This window comes from Periophthalmus magnuspinnatus, chromosome 21 (assembly GCF_009829125.3).
Source record: "Periophthalmus magnuspinnatus isolate fPerMag1 chromosome 21, fPerMag1.2.pri, whole genome shotgun sequence".
Classification (NCBI taxonomy): Eukaryota; Metazoa; Chordata; class Actinopteri; order Gobiiformes; family Gobiidae; genus Periophthalmus; species Periophthalmus magnuspinnatus.
The window spans coordinates 24,202,611-24,225,434 of NC_047146.1; the positions used below are offsets into that span (position 1 = coordinate 24,202,611).

At 38.9% G+C, this 22,824-nt stretch overlaps 1 protein-coding gene across 1 annotated transcript in view; it reads left to right on the plus strand.

Moving 5' to 3' along the window:
• Nucleotides 1-4,670: 4,670 nt before the first annotated feature.
• The window catches only part of tsc22d1 (TSC22 domain family, member 1), a 28,396-nt gene continuing 10,242 nt past the window's right edge, over nt 4,671-22,824 (plus strand). The window contains exon 1 of the mRNA XM_033986591.2: nt 4,671-7,694. Coding sequence (XP_033842482.1) covers nt 5,419-7,694 — 2,276 coding nt within the window. The 5' untranslated portion in view covers nt 4,671-5,418. The remainder of the gene's footprint in view (nt 7,695-22,824) is intronic.

Consider the following 22,824-nt stretch of genomic DNA (forward strand, 5'->3'; position numbering starts at 1 on the left):
TTAGGTCTCAGATGCATGTGATTTGAGATTTGAGGCTGTACACTCATTTTGATCCTGTTTTAGTCCTGGTTTAGTCTAGTTTTTGTTCTGAGTCTTGTCCAGCTAACTCTCAATTTGTATGTGGTGTTTGTGCAAGTATGAATCTGAACACTAAAATCTAATTAGACAAAGAATTAGCATAAAACAACCTTGATAATTGTCTATATTGATTTAACACTTGTTCTCTTTAACCTGTAATGAATGCAGTACATGACACAGTTTGACAGTAATGTCTGACAAACCATATAATCCCTATTGTTATCATTTCCACTGTGAGAGGCTGCAGTGGGCTGAAGGACCGTTTCCATGGCAGCTCCAGTCTCAGAGCAGTTTAAAGCAGGAAGCCAGACGGAAAAGGACTAAATTGGTCCAAATGATTGAGTTGGTTTAGTGAAAGGAGCTGTAGGCTAAAACACGGACAGGCTGCAGATGCAATTTTAAGAAATTCTTAATTGATAGTGCAAAGATTTATCATAAATGTCACTGTTTTCTAGGAGTAGGTCAATCTATCTAGGCTATCTATAGGGTAATGTAATTTATTGCAAACAATGGTAAATAAAGACTGCAAAAGCACGGTTATTTTTAATGTGTTATACGTGATACTAGCAACTATATAACAGATTATTTTGTGAATGAAAACACAAATCTATCAGCTATTTTTGTGTTTGTCTCCTTTTTAAGATCACATTTTAATAATGATTAATTTAAAGTAGATTTTGTTTTATATGCTTTTATTATTTTGTTAACCATTAATGTGAAACAGGCTTGATTTATTTTTTCTTCAAGGTTTAACAAATCCCCACAGTGACCAGATGGGGGTGCAATAATCATGATTTGGAGTGTTAGACAAGTATCAAGAACATTTTTTTTCTTGAGCATGTTATAAGGCCCAATTATTTTGAGTTTAGCTGTTATCCTGTCACTTCCACTATAGTGTAACCTAAACTCATCTAATCCAGGAAGCTTCCTCTAACCTCTCCTTCATTATTAAATACTGTATTACCCCTCAGTTGAGGTCTCATGTTTCACTTTCACTCACCAGTCAACTATGTCCCTATAAGATTACAATGTGATTAATTCATTGTGCTGACTGCATGTCTCTGCACCATGTAAAAAGGGAAGAAAACCAGGAAATAAGCAAATTTATACATTTACAATAGTGAACATTTACTCAAAATCTGACCTGTAACAACTTCAAATAAATTAATTATGTGTATAGAACACTCAGGAAATCATCAATTCTTTCATTTCTAAAAAAAAAAAAAAAAAAGTAAACAATGTAAATTTTCTATTCTTATTAGCCCCCTGTCTGTCCAAATAATTTAAAAAAGTACATCTTTTGCGCATGCATTTCTTTTTAAATAACAACAAATTGATTTACAATGTATGTTTAGGATTAGGATTTAGAATTGTTTTTTTTTTTCCAGCATCGGCTATCAACTTTTTTTTTTTTTTTTACTTATTACTCATAATAACACAACATTTGTTTTGACAGAAGAAATCATTAGTTACATTCAAATACCTTGTTATTTGAACACATGTGAAGCCCTTATTCAATACAAACCCAAACAAAAACACACGCAAAGGTTACACGCAAATGTATGAAGTATAGGGGATATTTGTGTTCCCATGTTATAGGGGTCTGATTCTGTGTGCTTACTACTTACAAGACATTACCTTTAGATTATAAATAAAAAACCTGCCCCTAGTACCCAAAGTAAGAATACATGTATTTAGTAGTAGTAGAGTAATAAAGCATTTCCATGGAGACAAGCAAGTGGTGGATACACTATCAGGAAAGTTACTTAAGACTGGAATCTCAAAAAAAAAAAAAAAAAAAACTCACACAAAAAACAACCCAAACATCCTCATGTTTCTTTCACAAATTAAATGTCATGCTTTAATTTTAAATATTCATTTTAATTAGAATTTGTATTGCTTTCCTTATTTAGTGGTTGCTATGGAAAAATGCGACCCTGAGTTATTGAACTTTGTACTATGTTTGCCTTCATTACACAAAAACTTGAAGATGGCCAGTAAAAATCTGGCAGTAGTTATACACTTTGAGATTCTGTGAACTGTGTGGAAAATGACAGTACTGAATATGCTTGATAAACTGTACTCTGTCAAGGACTCGATGAATATAAAACAGGTTTTGAGACTCTGCTCTTCTGAAGTGTAGCCTTATAAAAATTACAGCAGTTAAACAGCAGTCAAATCTGTGGGAAGAAAACCTCATGAATGAATGCAGTTGACCATGATATTTAGTATCAGAGTGTGTTGTTTCTATTGAGAAAGGTGCTGGCCAATATGAATAAAGAGAGAGCAGTAGGCACAAGCCCTGAGCAGACACTATCGCATCAGTGGGCAAAGCTGAATTTGGGCTGCAAATGTGGCTTTGTTGTTTTAAGTCTTTTTTTTTTTTTTCTGCATCAAGATATTTTTCTACCACACCACTCCACTAAGCAGTTTTGTATAAAACATTTTACACAACCAAAACTTTAGCAATCTTCACCAAAAGTAATCAGAAAACAATCAGAAATGTCTCATTATGTTGCTCTGTAGCAGTGATGGAGAGGCCGATGGTGGTGGAGAGGCCAGTGGTGCAGATTGGCAGCCACACATTTGTCAGTCTAGGGCAGCTGTGGCTACAGAAGCAGTTTACCACCACAATGCACTGAGTGATTGAATAATGCAATGTAAAGAGCTTTGGTTTTCCTGAAAGGTGTTACATAAATCCAATGCATTATTATTGAAATGCACTTTAAGGGTAGTTATTATATTAGTCTATGTTTTAGACATGTTTCAACAGTCCTTTTTTGTAGTAGACATTAATTCAAGTCAAGTTTTCATAACATTATTTTTAAAAGTCATATTAAAACTCACAGTATAAAGTTTCAATTTACCTAACCTTGAAACCCGTGTGTTTGTCACCTAAGAGTGTTATCATTGACACTGTACCTGCCTTGTTAGACACTCCACAGTGCCACAAGTGTAATCTGAGATATAGCTGTTCCATGTGCGTGTGCTTGTGGTTACACTCAACAGAGCCTATTGTATAATGTAACACAATGAGTTACATTCACTCAAGTGACTGTTTAATCAGAACTGCTGACTGTAGGCCTACTTGTTTTTCATTTTAGTAATATTATTTTGAAGTCATGCTCACTGGAGTATCTTTCAATCCATATAAGTTTATGTTGATAAAAGGACTATATTATTGGAACATTTCTGTGGTTCTTCATATATGATTTTGTTTGTAGTATATTTTCAGAATAAAATAAATTAGGCAATATTTAATGTTTCTTTCTGTTTGTACAATAACTGTAATTCATAAGTCAAATGTTATGTGCATTTGTCCAAACTGTAGGCTATGTTTACCAAATACTTACTCTTAATACTATTTGTAAGTAATACTTAGGCCTACTTCAGTATTCACAAAATGTTACTTTTAACTATGCATGAGTATTATTTTTGAAGTATCAGTACTTTTACTTGAGTATGCTATAATTTGTGGCTACACTGCTCCTGTCAGTGAAGTGTGAGTTACAACTGCTGACAACCCGAGACGCTTACACTGCAGAGAGCTCGTCTGTCTCATCCTCACAGCACCAATGGATACAGGTCCTCCTGCTGCTGCTATTCTGAGATTCAATATATTTCGCTCTTCCCTCAATTCATATCTGCATGGATTCCCTGATAGTGGGTTTCCAGTTTGCCTTTTTTTTTATGATCCTGACAGCAGTGTGCAATTGTGTTAACAATTGTGTTAATCTATATTGGTGATTTCAAATTACCATAGTGAATTCATGTGAAAGAGCTTCTTTTTACATGGCTTTATTATGGCCTTTCCATTTACTGGAACCTATAAGACCCATAATAGCAGGCCTAGATCATGTTTTCTTGGATCAATATGGTGCCAATAAGTGCTGTTTTATTTAAATAGGATAACCTTCAACTTTTCAAAAAAATCAAGATTCATAGATGAGGAAAAAGGTGGCCTTTGTGTGTTGTTACAAAATTAAATGCAACATGCCACACCATTGTTAGAATATAAGATGGAATACAATGAGGTTTTGAATGGCAACAGAAAGCACCAGACAGCTGAAATGAAGATGCCTATTTAAGCATCAGAGTTCATTGACCGTTAGTGGTAACACATAACAACATAGGTGATGTGCACGTGTACCGTGCACTGGAATGAGGCCCCAAACAGTGACTGTGTAGAATAATCCTTCACTGGTTTACTCCTGTCTGCAGAGAGATCTAGCAGCCCTGTGTGCTGCTGTGAGCACAAACACACTGACAGGTCAGTGTTGTGGTTCATGGTCAAGAAGAGACAGACAGATCACATTTGTAGTTCCGTTTGCTTCCACATATAAATGTAACATATCCATACCATAAAATGACCTTTCTTGATAACAGCTTAACTTTAATTGCCTAATAATTTTCAGGGTTTGTCCAAACTTGACAGTAAATGATGTCCAAAATTCCAAAACAGACCATACAGTATTTAAATGACAACCTTTATGTCTGAAAGTGTATTTCGGGGGAGCGCCTTCGCTCTTCATTCTCCGGCTCTTTCCGCTGTGTTGACTCGCCTCCTCCTCCTCCTCCTCCTCCTCAGACTGCTTTATGTCTGGCGCACGGACCATGCGCGGTCGCCATGTTACGGAGCACCCTCCCCTCCAGTCCCGTCACAGCAGAGCACAGCAGCGGCACAGGCTACACTGAGCAGCGCTATCAGGAGGACCAGTGATACAGCAAAACCCACACCACCACCGGGACTCACTGAGATGGATTAAAGCTTTTTCACGACGGCGCTCGGAGGCCACTTGATGTGTATGGAACTGTGCATCGGATATAAGGTTGATGGTTTTGATTTTCTCTCCCTTTGAGCACATCGAGCATTGAAAACAGACAGTAGTCAGTGTTTAGCTGCTAGCCGGTGACTCCTCTATCCGGCTAGCACCTAAATTCAGCGCTGACTTACTCAGCAGCTTCTCTGTAACAGTACGAAGGGATCTTACAAGTTGTCTTGCTTATGAAACCACCAACATGTTAGCTCTTGATTAAATCGTTTTGATCGGATAACACCGGGAAACTTCCCAGGCATCAGCTGACTTTAGCTTAAGCTGTTCAGCCAACCGCCACTAGCCTCCGTCGCTTCTGAAGCTAACGGACAACAGCGAGCTGTGCATGGGAGGCTGAAATCAGCACAACTTTGACCAAACATTCAAAACAATTGCACGAGATCTGTTCCGATATTTTATTTTTGGTTGTGCTGTCCAAACGCAGTTGTGTCAAAACGGCGCCCTTAACGAACTGCAAGTTTACTGCATACTGTCAGAGACCGACAACCCCCCGGATCTTCTCCAAATGCATCATCCGGAGCCCGCCGCAGACTCTGGCAGTGGCAGGAAGATGGCGCATCAGGCCGTCTTCCACCGGAGGGGTAGTAACACGGGTAGCGGGAGCGGCACGGTGCTGTCACCACCGACAAACGCCGTGGTCAATAACAGCCACGTCGCAGCGGATGAGTTTCAGCCCGCCCTGTTGATTCAGTGCCAACCGCCCGCAGGCTCCTCTTCCCCGGGTCCTCACCACCCTCCACCCCATAGCCTGAACCTGCTCACCCAGGCCCAGCCCGCCCAGGCCACTGGAGCTCTGACAAAGAAGAAGAGTGGTTTTCAGATTACAAGCGTGACTCCAGCTCAGGTCTCTGTGAGTACTAACAACAGTATTGCAGAAGACACAGAAAGTTATGATGACTTAGATGAGTCTCACACAGAGGACCTGTCCTCCTCTGAAATCTTGGACACATCTCTTTCCCGTGCTAATGATGTTGTCGGAGCTGAGAGGAGCTCTTCTGAGGAGACGCTGAATAACTTCCATGAAGCAGAGACCCCAGGAGCTGTATCCCCAAACCAACCGGCACACTCCCTGCTCCAGGCTTCAACACACAGTGGGGCCATGGTAAACGGGACCATACATCACCACCATCATCACCATCATCATCAACACCATCCTAACCAAGCCCAGGCCTATGCTGGCAATCCCCAGTCTGCTGGAGCGTTACCCAATGTCACCCTGAAAATGCCTTCAAATGTGGGGGCCACTCAGGAGAGTGTTTCCCAGGCTGCCCCTCCAGGTGTGGGGGTCGCGGCCCCAGGAAGTGTGGCTGGAATGCAGAGCTCTGCTGTGGGCACTACAGTTAGCATAGCTAATCCCCAGAGCAGCAGTGTTAGTAATGTGAATATGTTGAGCTCTGCCAATGTGCCTGTGAGAGGAGGAATTAGCACAAGCGCTAGCAGTAGCACGTCTGGTTTTCCTCTCAATGTGATAAGCAGCAGTGGGGGCAGTGGAGCTAACCTTACAACTAGTACTCATGCCACCATTATTCAACAGCAAACCAACCAAAACTCCAACATAACAATGACTCCTTCAAGTTCTGCTGCTGCGACCAGTGCCTCAGGTGGGATGGGAGTCAGAGCTGCTGCTGTGGCCCCCATCAGTGCCCCCCACACCGCTGCACCCCAACAATCAGCCCCGGCCCACCCTGCCCCAGCTGCGGGCACCACCAGCTCTCGCTTCAGGGTGGTAAAGCTGGACTCCAGCTCAGAGCCCTTTAGGAAGGGTAGATGGACTTGTACAGAGTTTTATGATAAAGAGGCCCCCGCCTCTGCACCCAGCTCCTCTGCCTCTGACAGCAGCTCTGTCGGTGTGCGTCAGTATGTGAGTGAGAGCTTTGCTGGCCCCTCAGATCGTGAGACCACCAGTGGTAGTTCTGTTAGCAGCAGTGTGAGCACTTTGAGCCATTACGCTGACAGTGTATGTAGTGGGGAGTCCACACAGCACCCCCAGGACTATGCCTCTCCTCCCACAGGGTTTCAGCCTGTTGCCCCTGGAGCCATGAACCACATGTTTGCCCAGGACCCCCTGTCCCAGGTGAAGACCAGTGTGGCCCAACCCAATGTCCACCTCCCTGCATCTCTGACCGCACTTCAGTCCCAGCAGCTCACCTACGCACAGGCAGTGGCTAGTCAGCCCACTGGCCCTGGTCCTGTCCCAGTTCAGCCACAAAAAGTGAACTACCCTGTCCCACAGCAGGCTGCCCCAGTGCAGGGGAGACCTGAATACACACAGCCTCTGTCTAATGTGGTGGGCTCAGCTAACAGTCAGATGATTGGGGCTCCTCAGCCCACTCCACTCCAGGCCCCTCCTGTGCCCTCTCATGTTGGACAGTCTCACCTGGACGGCCCGCAGCAGAAGCCACAGTCTCTTTCAACACAGATCCAGACTCAGAGCATGGCCCCACTGTCAACCACAAGTGGTCCTCCACACAACCATAAGAATGACCCCCAAACTGCTGCTCTGCCTGGGAGTGCTGGGGGGAGGCTTGCCCAGGATCCCAGCATTGCCCAGGCCCACGCTGCTCAGGCCAGTGCCCTGTACGCCAGTCTGCCCTCCTTCACCACCACCCAGCTCCAGGACGCCCAGAGACTGCTCCTCCAGCACCAGTCAGCTCTGCTGGGACTGCCTAAGGTCCCGGGAGCAGAGACCGGGGCCTCCGCAGCGGGACAAGAGGCTGAGGGCAATGCTGCTGCCAGTGCCTTAACATCTGCCACCAAGACTGTCGACGGAGAGGATGAAGGGTAAGAACTTTTGTCAACACTTTGAAATGCACACCATGTGAGGAAGTGGTTTACAGTTTCTAATTTTATCATCAGAGCGTGAAGTTTATCAAGATGAACTTTTTGCTATTCAAATTCAAAGCAACATATTTTAAATACTTGGCAGCATCACAGATGGTATCTGCTGAATAAAAAATCACAGTGCCCACTTAACACCTATATAACTTTAGTTTCTAAGTTTATAATGAGATTTAAGTTTGGTGCTGGTACCAGTTGCTGTCTGGTATGTGTTGAAGACACTGTGCAGGCCTCCACTGGAGGTGACTCAGTGCTTCCCATAGATTTTGGACAGGCTCTGGTGTAGGGTTGTCAAAAGTATAAAAAAAAATCACATACTAATCAATACCAAAACTAGCACTGAAACTAGGTACTCATTTGTGATATTTTCAGAATCAATACTTGTTCAAGTGGGATCAAATTTGACATTTGCTGAACTGTTTAAGAATGATCAGTATTTGATCTTAAGTAGTCCTTTTTCCCAGCATAGTTACTTTTAAAATGTGTGTGAAAATGCAATGAGTGGACAACAAAGTGTGATTTTTTTGTGATGCCAATATTATAGACCAGGTTGTTTTTACCTGTGAGGTAGAATTATAGATTATGGGAGGGCCACCATAGTCTCCCCCCATTAATGGGAAACACTGGATGATGTTTCATACCTTTTTATTAAGAGCCTGCTGTGATTTGACATTTTGGTGGTCTTCTTTTTTAAGCTCGGTAATGGCTTACTTTGCTGTATTATTGACATGCATGTTAATTATTCATTCATCATTCAATGTTTTAGGGCTTTGTCTTTCATGTTGTGTGTTAAGAAAAACTTAGTCCTGTTAAGTGGAGGAAGCAACGTGTCTTTACTTGTTGACATAGAAGGTATAGCACAGCAGTCTTCCTTTCTCTCCTTGTCTAAAAGCTTATTGATTAGGTAAGCACTCCCTTACTTGTACTCTCTACCCACCATCTCCCCAGTCCCTCAAGCCTTTTATCAAGATAGCTCCTGGTTACTGAAGCTTTGAACAATGCGGAATTTAAGTCTTTAAAACATGTTTGCAGTTATTAGGCACTTTTAATGAGCTTGCAGGAAATGTTAGATTTTGCGTGTGTAATCTCTTGACTGACTTGTCTACTGTGGTTTATTTAAAGAGTTCAATAGTGGCATGATTGTTTTTCAGCCTGCTTCAGATAGCTCACTTATCTGAAGCATCCTCAATAATTGCATAGAAGCATTCATGTGAGAAATTTAAAACTACATAACAAAATTGGTTACAGAATTCATGCCAAAGATTTTTGTTTTCATTCCGTCAATACCTTTTGTTAACAATATGTCAAGTGATTATGAATGACAAATATGTAACTGAGTTTTACTGAAAAAAAAAATAAAAAAAAAAATATATATATATAAAAATACAATTTTCAACAGTTTACAGTGGTCCAAACATATTCCTCGCTTTCCTAATGTGATCCTAGCATCCTTATTGTTCACTGCAATGCTGCAATGAGTTTCAAAACTTTCAGAGGCCAGAGCAGAGTTTTGCCATCATGTCACTTCTAACAACAACTAGCATGCCAACAGCACACACAAAAATGCTTTATAATTAGTTGAAGATAGCACGCCGATGTCTTGATACTTTTACAGTGTATTGGAACTGGGTTGAGCGTACTCAGCAAGTTAATGCTAACTAATTCACATAGACCACTGTACTGTCAATTATAGCAGTTTTTTAAAAACACTCAATTATGCTTACTGTGGCCTCAAAGGTCCATGTCCTTGTCTCATCTTTGACTCTCAAAATTGGAGGTGCAGCAAAATCCATTCATTACATTATGCAAATTGCCCATTTAAATTAGATTGAAAATTCCTTGTGCAGCAGAGTTGTATGTATTATACAGACCTCTCCTTGTTCTTGGTTTCATTTGTCAAGTAGTAAAGCAGGTGGTTAATTAGACAATAGACAACATTTATGGACTGTTTCTTGAGTCTTGTTGCCATGTTGTTGCCATATTAGTGTTAGCTGTTCAACACATGTGCCTTATCTCCAGGCACTTGTCAACAAATCTCCCAGAGAATGTATGGGTCAACCCCTCTGTCCCATTAAATCACAGGCCAAAGCAAAGCAGTAAAACCATCAGGGCTGTGTGTGGATATATGCTCGTGTTTAGGAAGTACACGGCACCGCTTTACCTCTGTATGTTTTTAATGGAAACATCCGCAGGCTACTGTTTGTTGTGGTTTAATGTATATTTGCCAGTCGTGACCCGTTCCTGAAATGTTTTTGTTAATGTTGACATGAACTTTGTGAGACCTGTCCTAACTCTGTGGGACCAAATATCTAAGGGCATAGGAAAGTTGAGGAAAGTTGTTTTTTTGTCTTGGGAGAATTTGTTGTTTTAGTTGTTTTTTTTTTATAGATTTCTTAGAGTACAGAAATAAAGTGCTAATTTTAACCCCCTTTATTTTTGTTGTTTTGGAGTTGTTGCCAAGGTAGGTCAGCGATTTCTGAATGGTTCTATTAAGCATGTAATTACGATAGACCTCCTGCACCCACGTGACTAAATTTGGCAGGGATGCCATCTTGGCAGTATTGAATTAGCAGTAATAAATGGTACAGAGTATGCTTTTCATAGTTTTTTTTGTCTTTGTGAAATTGTAAACAATGATTTATCTTAAAACTTACCAGATTAAGCATTAGTGTACCTTACCAGCATTTACCTTACCAGTATTTTAAAGGTATAGATTGTGTAGATTGAGGTTTTATATGGAGGCTTTGTTTTCAATTAACATTAAGCAAATTAAGAGTGTTTATCAAAAAGCATTTGGGATCACTTCTTTTCAAACTACCTCTCTTTGACTAATAAATATAATAATTATAGTAATAATTTGAATAATAAATATAATGCTAATGACGATACACACATGTACAGTTTTTGAATCGTTATGAGACTATGCTTGAAACATTCAAATAAAACCAATAGCCATCCCAGTGTGCAACAATAATCCACAACCTCTGAAACTCCGATAAAGTTTTTTTCCTTATGGCTGATAGGTTCTATGAGATTTCTCACCAGCGACCACTGCCAGTATGGGGTTTGGAAGCGCATGTCGAGATTGTGTGACGACAACTACAGGAGCTCTATAGACTTGTTTATTCTTTATTTAACCAGCATAGTCCCGCTGAGATTTGTAATCTGATTTTCAGGGAAGTCCTAGGCCTAGAGGGGGACTATTTACTTTAAGTGTACCCTTATCTATCATTACTTTTATCTATCTTCTTTCTAATTTTCCAGTATTTTATCAATTTTATTTTGACGGGGGGTAATCTATTTTCTACTGATTACAGCAAGTTGTAGTTACATTGTCTTTGGTGCTGAATTTAAATTTTCTGGAATTGTTACTTTAAGCTTTAAAGTTTTGCGTTAGGAAGGTAACCAAGCACTTTCCTCTGCTAGCCTGTTTGGTATACTAACTAATGGGGATGAGTGATATTTAAGATGTATTGATATAATTTTGTGCAATATTTATTTGGCCAAATCTATAACATACAGTATCAATCCATTGCATTTTACAAATGAACTCAAAATCTTTTGAATAACTTGAATGGAAAAAAGTCCTCAAAATGTTGCATAACTGTGTGTAGTTTGTGCAGCTGTGAGTAGGTGTGATTGGCAGCAGTGATGTCTGTCTCTGCTGCTGCTGTTTTCAGTGTGATCTTCCCCCTGGCAGCGCACTGGGCCGCTCTGCTTTGTGTGGAGATCAGCAACATCCCCCAATGCACAACAGGCAAAGGAAGTGACCCGATCTGACCCGGTCCGGCACACCAGCACAGTGGACCGGACCAGCCGAAACCGGCCCAAACAGCACTCACAAATCCCACCATTGTTAGCCCAGTCTGTTGCCTTTACTACGGCCGGGCTGCTATGTTTTGAGTGGTCCCCCAGGAGACATTATTCTATGGCCTGGGACTGGCTCGGTGTCCAGATGTTTTGGTTAGTGTCCTCACAAGTGCTTTAGCTGCAGCCACAGGGGTCTGGTTGAACTGTCATGATATAAAGTTCAGGAGGGCTTACAATATGCTTGATTATAGACCTAGAATTTGGGATTGTATGTCATAATTGTTTTTTAAAGTATTTATTTAAAGTATTTATTTTAGGGAGGCAAAGAAAATAAGAAGTGATTGTTCTATGAAGTGCTTTATCTCAAGATTGGATTGGAGGAACCTGATTTAGTTGGTTAAGGTGGTATTCACTCATTGATTGATCATGAACCAACTACTAAAGATGCACTATTTAACTTTTTTGGACACCCTGCCCGTCGTCATGAAGTCATTTCTGCTTAGCTTGGAATTTTCTGCAGTATGGCTTTGAACATCTTGCATTTATTCAATTACAGATGTTATATGCATTTCCACTGTGAGCAGGGGCTACTCTCCAGTTTATTTCCATATACTGTGGATAATTTCAAGCAAAGCCATAAGATTTCCATGGAGAGAGGCTAGTGCTAGAACTTTCACCAGAAAATTTACGTAATGCACATTAAAATGATAAAAAGCAATTTTGTATGGCTGCAATACAGTACTATAACTCTCTAAGTTAACACTGAAATAATCAATTACTGTATGATGATTTCATTTTCATTTATCTAATTTATGCAGGGAGAGCCCAATGAGAGTACCAACCTCTTTTTCATAAGTGCTCTTTTAACAGACAAACAAAAACAAAATACTGATAATACTTTGATTTAATAATTGTTTGTTAAAGCACTAAGTAATGGATTAAGCAGCAAGTGAACATCTCTAGTTAGCTGTTGGGTAAAGTCTCATTCTTGGGGATTACACCGTTCATTTATTTACAATGTCTAAACCGAGCATACGTCATGGAAGTGCTTGACATATTGTATATTGTGTATACTCCTAACATGTTGCAAGAAGCATTTTGTTATTGTTGAACTGTATCCCCAAATGCAATATATCAAGATCTGTTATGTTTATAGGCTTACATTTTTATTACATTGTGTTATACAGAAGCTTTACATTGTCCTACCACATGCTGTGGCCATATGTTGTGCATCTTGGTAGGGCTCATATGAAACCCTATGGGAGCAGCCTCAATGCTTTTGTAAATGGGATGTGTGTTGAGGTGAAGATTTATTTAGGTATTTATTTTTAATCAGTTTTGCTTTCAATTTAGTTTCAAATGGGGATTGTGTTACTTCATCAAATATATTTTTTATTGCATTCTGGACCTCCACCTGCTACGGCTGGACTGAATTTAAGCACTGTGTACTTACTTTCAGTTCAATACAGCTAGGGGGGTGATATGCCAAAAAAACCTTCACTACTTTATAGTTCCTACTCAGTATTGTTACCATATGTGACAAGTTGTGTGTTTTTAGTATATTTTGTTGTAGTTAAGATTATTATGTACTCATTATTAACAAAAGGTTGTGTAGTATTGCAGTAGGTGAATTTTAAATATGATTTACCAGCACACCATTGGAGAATTTACCCAAAAGTAAACATCATTTGTTATTTGTTTTGCTGCTGACACCTCCCCTCGTTTCTACCACACAGACAGAGCCAGAGAGCACCAGAACAGGGCAACGCAGCAATGCACTGTGGGTAATATGAGACAGACCATTTACTATGTCTGCATAGGCCAAGCAAAGAAGGCATGAATGGAAAAATAAAACTCTCTACTAGCTTTGTGTAGCTGAGAAGACTCTGGCATAGCTAACCTATGTTGTTGTAGATCACTTTATTTTAGTCTCTCTCTCATTAGTATTCAGCCTGGTGCTATTGGACCATTGATTGTACGCCCCCTTTTTCTGCGGGTTTATTTTTCCATCAATAAAACAGGACTGGTTGAGTCAGAGTGCAGTGGGGAACCTAATGGCTTGTAATGGATGATAATGGATAGTGTTTTTAGGTGCGTCTCATCACAGCACTGCCCTCTGCCCCTAAAGAAGTGTCTGACAGCACATGTATGGAGCCCACGGGTGCAATGATCTGATCCTATAGGAAGTCACCATAGTGATAAGTTCCAGTATTTAATAGGCCTGCACAATAATCTGATTTACAGTTTGAGTTGGAATAATTATCAAATCACAAAGGCCACAGTAATTTAGATAATAGAATGTCCAAACTCATGTACATGTAGTTTAGACCTTTACAAACATCTTCTGAAATGGGATTCTTAATATCAGTTCTTAGGACTAAAATATGAAATGATTAACTGATACTATCAAATACAATGCTTCTGGAGTTGTTTACAATGTGCTCTCTGAATTGTGATTAAATTTGCTATATATATATATATATATATATATATATATATATGATTTTTTTTTTTAAATCTAAAATTGTACCACCCTTGTATTTACTGTTTGTTTTGTTTATTTAAAATGTTGGATGTACTGTCATAAATTAAGTTACCAGTGTGGAATTAGATATTGGTTTCAGAAGTCTTATTGCATGAAATTTGCAGGTACCAAACTCTACTAATCAACATGAATATCGCATGCAGCCTTGGAACAGCTCAGTCTTTTATAGTTACAATAGCCGCACTGTACATACTGACAACTGAGATTTATTGATCCACAAGGGGAAATTCTTTGGCTGTGTTCAGTGTGTGGTGACCCAGGGAAAGTTTTCTTTGAAATGAGAGAGGCCATTTTTAGAAGTGTACAATTATCACACATTGAATATTTATTGCTATTGCTATTTTAATTGGAAGATGTACGTTTCCTATATTTGGAGCCCAACAATGCTGTCCTGTGTAATATATAATGTATAAGAAAATGCATTAATTTTATAAGAATAAATACTTAAAGAAATTCAATGCTATTATTTCACAAGTTGCAGTCATTGCAATTTTTATCAATTCAGATGTTGGAATATGTCTGTGCCACTTCCTCCCACACCTGTTCTGCTCTAGAAATGGTCCATAATTCAGACAAACTGCTTAATTAAATCTGAGATCACAACAGGTCACACAGCCCAGAGGCAGAAACTCGCATTAAATTACAGAAACATGTGAGGAATGGAGAGAGTAACACTTCCCACTATCACCAAATGAATGAGTCAGTTTGGAGACAGACCAATGCAATTTAAAGTGTAGCTAATGAGCTGCAGATGTACTTTGATAATGGTCTATTTGATTTAAATAGCCTGTGCCCGGTTGGTTAGCCACTTGACATGCAGACAATCGCCCAGCCTGGAAGTGATTTAGATAAAGGTAGTAATTCAGCTGGGCTTTGGGGGGCTTGGACGGGGCATGGGTGCTACTGTCACGGCCCTAAACGTGTGGACAATGTGCTGAATCAAGGGCACATTCCTGTGGTCTGTCCAGTCAGCTTCAGGAATCGCACACTCACACGCACCCGCTTCAACCAGCAGCTCAGTCAATGGGATCCTGTTCAAATATACCACCTCAGACTGGCACCACACTGTGTTTAGACTTTGGTCAAATGTGGGATTGTATGTTTTATAAGATTTTTAGAATGAAGAACAAGGAATGTTTTTCATAACTTAATGTGATAAATTACAAATTATATTTTTACAAATTAACTTCATACTATGCTTCTCTTTTATTATTATTATATTTAATTTATATTTAATTTATATTTAACTCAATAGTCTGTTTTAAACAGACAGACCTGATTCACTGGGAACAATTTGGAATGACGCATGGCATTCTTGGATTTTTTAAAATCAGACAAATGCCAATTAAAATGTATGGAAAAAAATTCAACTCTATCACCCATACTGATATTGTCCAACCCCAATTATTGCAGTTATATTGTAATTATTGAGATGGACAGGACTTAGTATGAAGTTGCTTGCATAAATACATCGGATTGTAGCCAGGCAATTTCCATATTCTTCTAGGGTCAAGATACAAAAGGGATACAAAAGTGGAATTTTCCAACTTCTAATGTAAAAAGGAATAATTAACCTTCAGATCATATTGGCATTGTGAAATTTTGGTAGAAATGATACACATGTTGAAGATTGCATTCACCTTTCTGTCTGCTAAATTTACCCGGAATCATTCAGTGCATCTGTTTTATTATTCTGATCACATGCACTATAACTTCAGTTCTGAAGCAGTTTTTCTGCATTCACATTCTATTTATAACACTGCTGGTTGTCATAAGGCCTTATTTACCAGTCACACTTGTAAGGTCTTCTTGTCCACATGTGACCGCAGCAGCAGCGGCAGATGTCTGACACAATACTGAAGTGTCTGAGGGCCTCCTGCTCAAACACAGCCCTGATATTGTGGATGCGCTTTTCTCATGCTGATGTAGCTTGATACGTCTCAGGCTTTCCTCCTCAGAGCCCCAATGACGCAACTGACCCGACCTCACCGCTTTTCCCATAGGCTTTGATATCCATTCACTGGGTCTTTGTAAGGGCTTATCCTGCTCTTTGTTCAGTGGAGGGGATGGCAGATGTAGTAATGTTGTCAAGATTCTAAAATTTCAAGCTGTATTTCAGTACAGGAAAATGCTTGATACTTGATACTGATTTTGATACGACACTGAAAAACAGCCCACAATAGTTGGGCTGGGTGATAATGGCAGAAAAACAATGAATCTCATTTTTCCCACATATAGAACAAATTTTTTTTGGTCAAATTTTATCCAGTCCTGATCTTCAGTACTTTTGACAACCCCAACACACATTTTATCAAATCGATGCTGTAGATTGTTTATTTAAAAAGATTTTTCGCTATAATTTAGTAACTTTAAATTTCATTGTATCCCTAGTTTTCATGTCGAGAACTATTTTTGACTTTTCATCCCACGTTCAGTCAGATGTTTCTTGGACTATACTATGTCCCTGTTCCTTCCACTCATTTCTTAACTACTCTGGCTGTATGTTTTGGTTGTGCAGAGCCTGGATGCTGAATGAGGAGCTTTCATTGTTGAACTTTAGTTCCCTTAAAAGTAGATCAGCACTGCCCCCTACAGGCATGACTGGTCTGTGTTTGTCATGCGATATTCAAATTTATGGTCGCACCAATCTTCAGTGAGGCTATGACCAATCTCGACACATACAATTTCTGTTTGCACAATAATAATGCAGTTCTATGAATTATAAACTAGTTCAAATTTTTGGGTTTATAGTAGCCTAATCAGGGAAAATTAGTGTCTAGGAGGATCTAGAAAATGTTGTACTTTCAATTGGTTTATGTCTGAGTGGCCTTGAGTAATCCAGCCTCCTTAAAATATTAATCTCAATTGTTCCTTTGTTTCTGGTGGTTCAAACAGTATTTGGTGAATGTAGTGAGTCTCCAGGCCTGATCATGTGAAAGATATTGAGGTCACCAAAATGAATAACTACAGACACCTTCTTGTTTCTTATAAAGCTAGGGCTGATTTTGACTAAAACGCTTTGCTAAATTTGCCGGGATATTGGATGGATTATCTCTACTTAACCAGGTGACCTTGAATTTTTTTCTGTGAAACATGTCACTTATGTATTCACAAGATTCCATTAAAGATCATGACCTTCCTGCTGGTAATTTCTTTTTGGATTTTAAATCATGTATTATCAATGTGGCTAACTGTATATAAATTGATACATTGCATTTGTAACTATTGGTAACCATTTTCTCACTATCAAACCTGCTGCACTAACAGGTCACTTCATTCCTTTTGTATTAAAATGTGCATTGGCATGTTGTTGCCACTAGATGGTAGTCTGTGTCAAGTTAGTTTTGTCTCTACACCGCTGCTTGTACCACTTGCAGCTAAACAGCATAGGCCACTTTATCTAAAACCATTATAGTTGTTACTTGAATGATGAGTTCAACATTAACACTTGAAATTCAATTATAGTTCATTAGAAATTTCTACTGGATTCTGTCATGTATTGTCTCTCCACATGAATTGTTATTAATAGTTTTCATCTTCTTTTTCCCCATGTTTCCTCACGATCTGCCCTTCATTGTGCTACAGGTAAGCATTTTAATATCATTTTATGTCCTGTCCTAAATATTTGTCACCTGCATATGGGCATGGACATGTTTGGTTTATTAAAAGTGAAAGGGAATATTATTTTCCAGTAGATGGCGACATGTTGCATATTTGAGGTGCTTTGCATCCTCTTGTGTTTTGTGGTCAGGTTTAACAGCTGAATTATCGTTATAGTATAGACAATATAGGTGTTGATTCACTTACCATTGTGTATTTTACCGTAAGATCTAGAAGAGTTTTGGTTATAAGAGCCAATGATGAGTTAGTCTGTTTTGGTGTCATGTCAGATCTGCAGAATAATGCTTTGCTTGTGCCTGTGATAGACCTGCTGTCGTCAGAGCACTGCCCCTGACAGAGCAGCCCTGTTAATCCACTTCTTCCTTTATAATCTTGTATATCTCACACACAAATAGGACAGTGTGAAATAGGTCAGGAGTCTGTTACTTGAGTTGCTTTGTTTGTATTTGTTGTTGTGAAAAAACAGAGGAGCTGTTTTGAAGATGGCACTGATCACACTTGAGATATGAAACTGTGAAATCAAATGTTGTCTTGTAAAATCTGGATCCTCTGCAGCGTTCTCCTCCAGCGGCAAAACAACAGTGATACGTGGACTTCAGGAAATGTGCTTAGTTTGGGGACAACATGGCTACCAGTCTAAAAGTGCTTTAGTGTTTGTTGTGAAATTAAACAAGAAATTTACTAAGACTACAAAGACATAATCATTAGTTTCATGAGCTCAAAATGTTTTTTTCCAGTAGCCGTATGCCACACCCTATCATACTTTACACAGCACATTTGTATTAACTTTCTCAAACATTGACTCATTTCCATGTAGTGTTTACATAGCAGTATCGTTTGCATTCACTTCTGTTTGTTTTACGGAATTTTTTCCACTGCAAAACACATTCATTTGTTTAGTTGTCCACTCTAGGCTCAAAAGCTCTCTCAAAGGCAATTATTTTTTCTGTATTGATTACAGCTGAAGTCATCAACATTTCCTGGGGGTATGATGCTAACTATAAGCACTGCTCTATCTCAGGCCTGTTGGAGTTTAATCTGATCTTTATTTTAATGCCATCTGATCTGATTAGCTGGAACATTACAGTTACAAGCTAACTAGCATTAGTCGACAGTTTTTCAGGTAGTCTTTCTCACCTATCTTAACATCTTTTTGTCAGTGTTTGCTAATGTGTACATGTGTACCATAGTAACTGATGAACATTCCATCATGGAGATAATTGTAGAACACCCCCAGCTTGATGTCACTGCAAAGTATTAATTGCAATATTGTGGTAATTGTGACTTAATTTTATGGTTATATAAGTCTAAATTAGGGTTGACGTGGTTTATTTAAAAAACAAACTTTGAGACAGGACATTTATTTTGTAGAGGCCAGTTTTGTTCAAAAAATTATATCTTTATGATTTCCTATTAGTGATCATTTTTAAGGTGTAATTTTGATTAGACTGTGAAAGTAATCTTGGAGTTGTGGTGAAATGGAGAAAGTTAAGTTTGTACCCTGTTATTGCCTTGTACCTTAACTATAAGGTACAAGTGCGTCGTCCAGTTGTGGTGGAGGAGGAAGGAAGGCCTTTGTTGAGACCGCGATGAGAGGAAGTGATAACAATGACTCAGGTGTTGTGGATCAGGGAAAGTGCTTTTGACTAACATTTTCATTTTGTATTTTGTAATGGGTTATGTAACCGGACTTCATATGATTATGTATGTAAAAAAATTTGGAAAAATGTAATGTGTGTATATCTTTCTTAATATTGGGACTGTAAAGCCAAAATGCTGCATCTCCAATCCTTTTTATGGATGGGGTGAGTGCTAGGCCGGTCACATACTACTAGGCCGGTTACTACATTGACTTATTGTTACATGAGAAATGGAACAATTATTTTTGAGAGTTAATATTTATCGTGGGTACTTTTTCCTTTGTTCTAGTGGGGAACTTTTTTATTTTTCTGTACCATGATGAGATTTGAGCTGAAGAGGGTTGAATTAATAATGTCTATGATTCAGTGTGTTTCATCGGTTTATTGCAGCTCATGTTCATTAACAATATTTAACATATAGATTGTTTTTTGGTGGAAATCCTTCTTTACGGTTGTCGTGTCAGTGACATAATGGTATTCAACATTATCGTGTATCGTCTAAAAACTTTCTTCAGCAACATATCTTCCTTCAAAATTTGTTATCATGACATGCCTAGTGAGTGTCTCAGTTGTGCTGGTCCAATTTTTCTCATTCCTACAAATGTATATAATAAGTAGTATAGTAATGTATTTCATAAAACACATCTGTGCTTGTCCAGCCTTCCCTGTGCCCTCTCACCTATACACTATGATGTTCAGGTTCACCATTGTGCGTCGTCTGCACTCTCAGTGATCTTTGTGTACTTGGCGACTAATCCTTCTAATGCCAGGTTTCAGTGCACATTATTCAAACCTGCTGCTCTCGCCCACCACATGTTGCATAACTTTGGGTCTTCTCTGTGGTCCCAGCTCTACAGAAGTGCACATGCTGCTGTTTGCCAGAGCCATTCATATAAAGCACTGGACGGGCCCACTTGGAAACAGAATAGGCCCGTGATCGTCTGTATTGATTCTGGCCTTTGGTTGATCAATATGAGAGAGGGCGTGTGCTGTTGATGGTGCTGGAACTGTGGTAGCTTAAGTATTTAACGATAAGAAATACAGATACAGGGGCAACATGCTGTAAAAGTATTGCATAATTAAAATTAATAGGTGAAAGATTTTGAAAAATGTTTAACTTAAGCTTATACATTTATATTTTACTTGAGTAAAAATAATTCATGACCTATCATAATTTCAGAATGGGGTATTATGCAAAATAGCTTTTCTACCATAGTATAACGTTGTCCCCTTGTCAAAAACATGTATGGATGAAATTGAACATCTCTTCAGGCGTGAATATTTTGGCGACCCTCCAAATACAGTTATTTATAAGTTTGTTTTTTTAAGTGTTTTAATTTATTATGATTTCATGGTGACTGATAATATGGGATGCTGTGTCAATGGTGAAGCTAGTGTAAATGACAGTGTAATGGTCTTGTTACCATGTGAAATAATAGCATTTTTACAGTACCCAAATTTCCCCTGAGATCAATATTTAATGTCTGTCTTGTCCATCATTTGGCACATTGATAAAGGTATAAATTACAGGTAAAATCTTTCAGGTATTGACAGAAATTCTAATCTGGGATTTGTGGAAGTGGAATTTGTGTTAATTGGATTTTATCTTGATACTTTATTGACCTGTTAATATTTTGCGCTCTGTTTGGACCATGTCTGTTTGATAAAAGACATTTTGCTAGTCCAGGTCTAAAGCAAACTGTTGTTGCCCTGCATTTGATCCAAGATGCCCAGTTATATATTGAATATTTCTTAACTTTTCCATTTAACCCCATGCCTTGTATTAAATGTTCACTTATTTATTAATAATAGTGAATTATATAGATAATGCAGAATCATTCATTTTGTGATTTATCTATTACAATTTTTGTGATATTGTTCAGCCATGATTCTTTGTTTGCGCCGAGTGCTTAGCAGAGGACTATGGTGTTGCTACTGTCAGCCCAAATGTCCCCTTTGCTTCTCCCCCTCTCTTTCTCTCTCTCCCTCTTACTGCTGTCAAAATGACCACTCATCATTCCTCCTCTCTGTACCCCTGAGTCATTCTCCATAGATGCACAGTCACTATGTTAAACCACTGCCAGGACTTACTGGTAACATCTGTGTGAGCTTCACAATATCAAACCTCTGCTCTGCCCAAAGCTTGTGCAATTCATCAGTTTAACACACAGTGCTCTCTCAGTGCGGTGGGACATGCCAGGCCTCTTTTATCATTAACTATGACAGATTGCATTTGCCCCATTACAGCAGTGATTCAATTCTCTACCTGTGAGGACAGTTCAAAAGAAATGATTCAACCGGAAGCACTCAAGCCAGCACAGCACTTCTCTGTACAGCTCAAAATATTACATCAGGGTGGTCCAAGGTGAGTGACGGCCTGCTAAAACATAAGCTCTACAGTCCTGGTTTCTATGGCAATTATCAGCGTAATATTAACTAAGTTATTTGAATAGTCTACTACCCACCTATTTTTGCCAAGTAAAGGTTGAAATATGGTGATTGAAGACTTTACAAATAGTCTTGTCTGTGTAATCCCTCGGTTGTCCAGGTATGATCCATAGCAAAAGAAAAAATCAATTCTGTCAACATAATTTTTCTTTTCTTACAAATAATCTGTTATTTATAAAATGTACTTGTGTAGTAATGCTGCTGTCTTTACCATGTTTTGAGTTTCGTAACAATGACGATTGTCATGATAGAATAGCCGACTGGTCATGATAATTCTGATTAATTACATTGGCATAATCTTAAGTCCAACGATTAATCACAACTTTGATTGAATTTAATACGTGAATGAATTAAAGTTGTAAATTACATGTGTGCTTAATATTACAAGAATCTTTACATAACTAGGTTAGTTGGTTCTATTGGTATTTAAGAAAGAGGATGTGTCTTTTTGCCTGTGGTTGGTTTGTTAGTCTGTTAAAACTATTAATGAGTAGATGTCTTAAAATCTTTTATCTAGACAAGGAGTGAATTCTTTCTTTCAAATTGTTGGGAAAATTATTGTCTAATACTCCCTGTTGCACACCCAAAACTTGTTATCTGATGCAATAGTTCAGTAATCTGAATTATTGAGAAAGTAAATGGGAGTATTGTATACTGGTTTGGCGAAGGTCCACTATTCACCTCCAGGTCATGTGTCCTTGATTTGTCCCAGAACATCAGTTAGGACAAGTGAAATCCCACTCTTTGTCCCCTCCTGGTACCTAACCCAAACCTGTTATTTCTTGGCCGCTCGCCTGTAATCCGTTGGAGTCTGTGAGCTTGTGTTAGTTTTCTGTCTATGGGACGTTTGGACATCTTTAGAGCTGCTCCTCAATGCGAAATGACAAGATAAGACCCCAATGGTGAGGGGGTACTGAATGGAGGTTACGTATTAAAGACTGACTAATTAAACACTAGTTATAGATTGAATGAAAATCAAAATGTTATGTTGAATTGGGGTCCATGATTT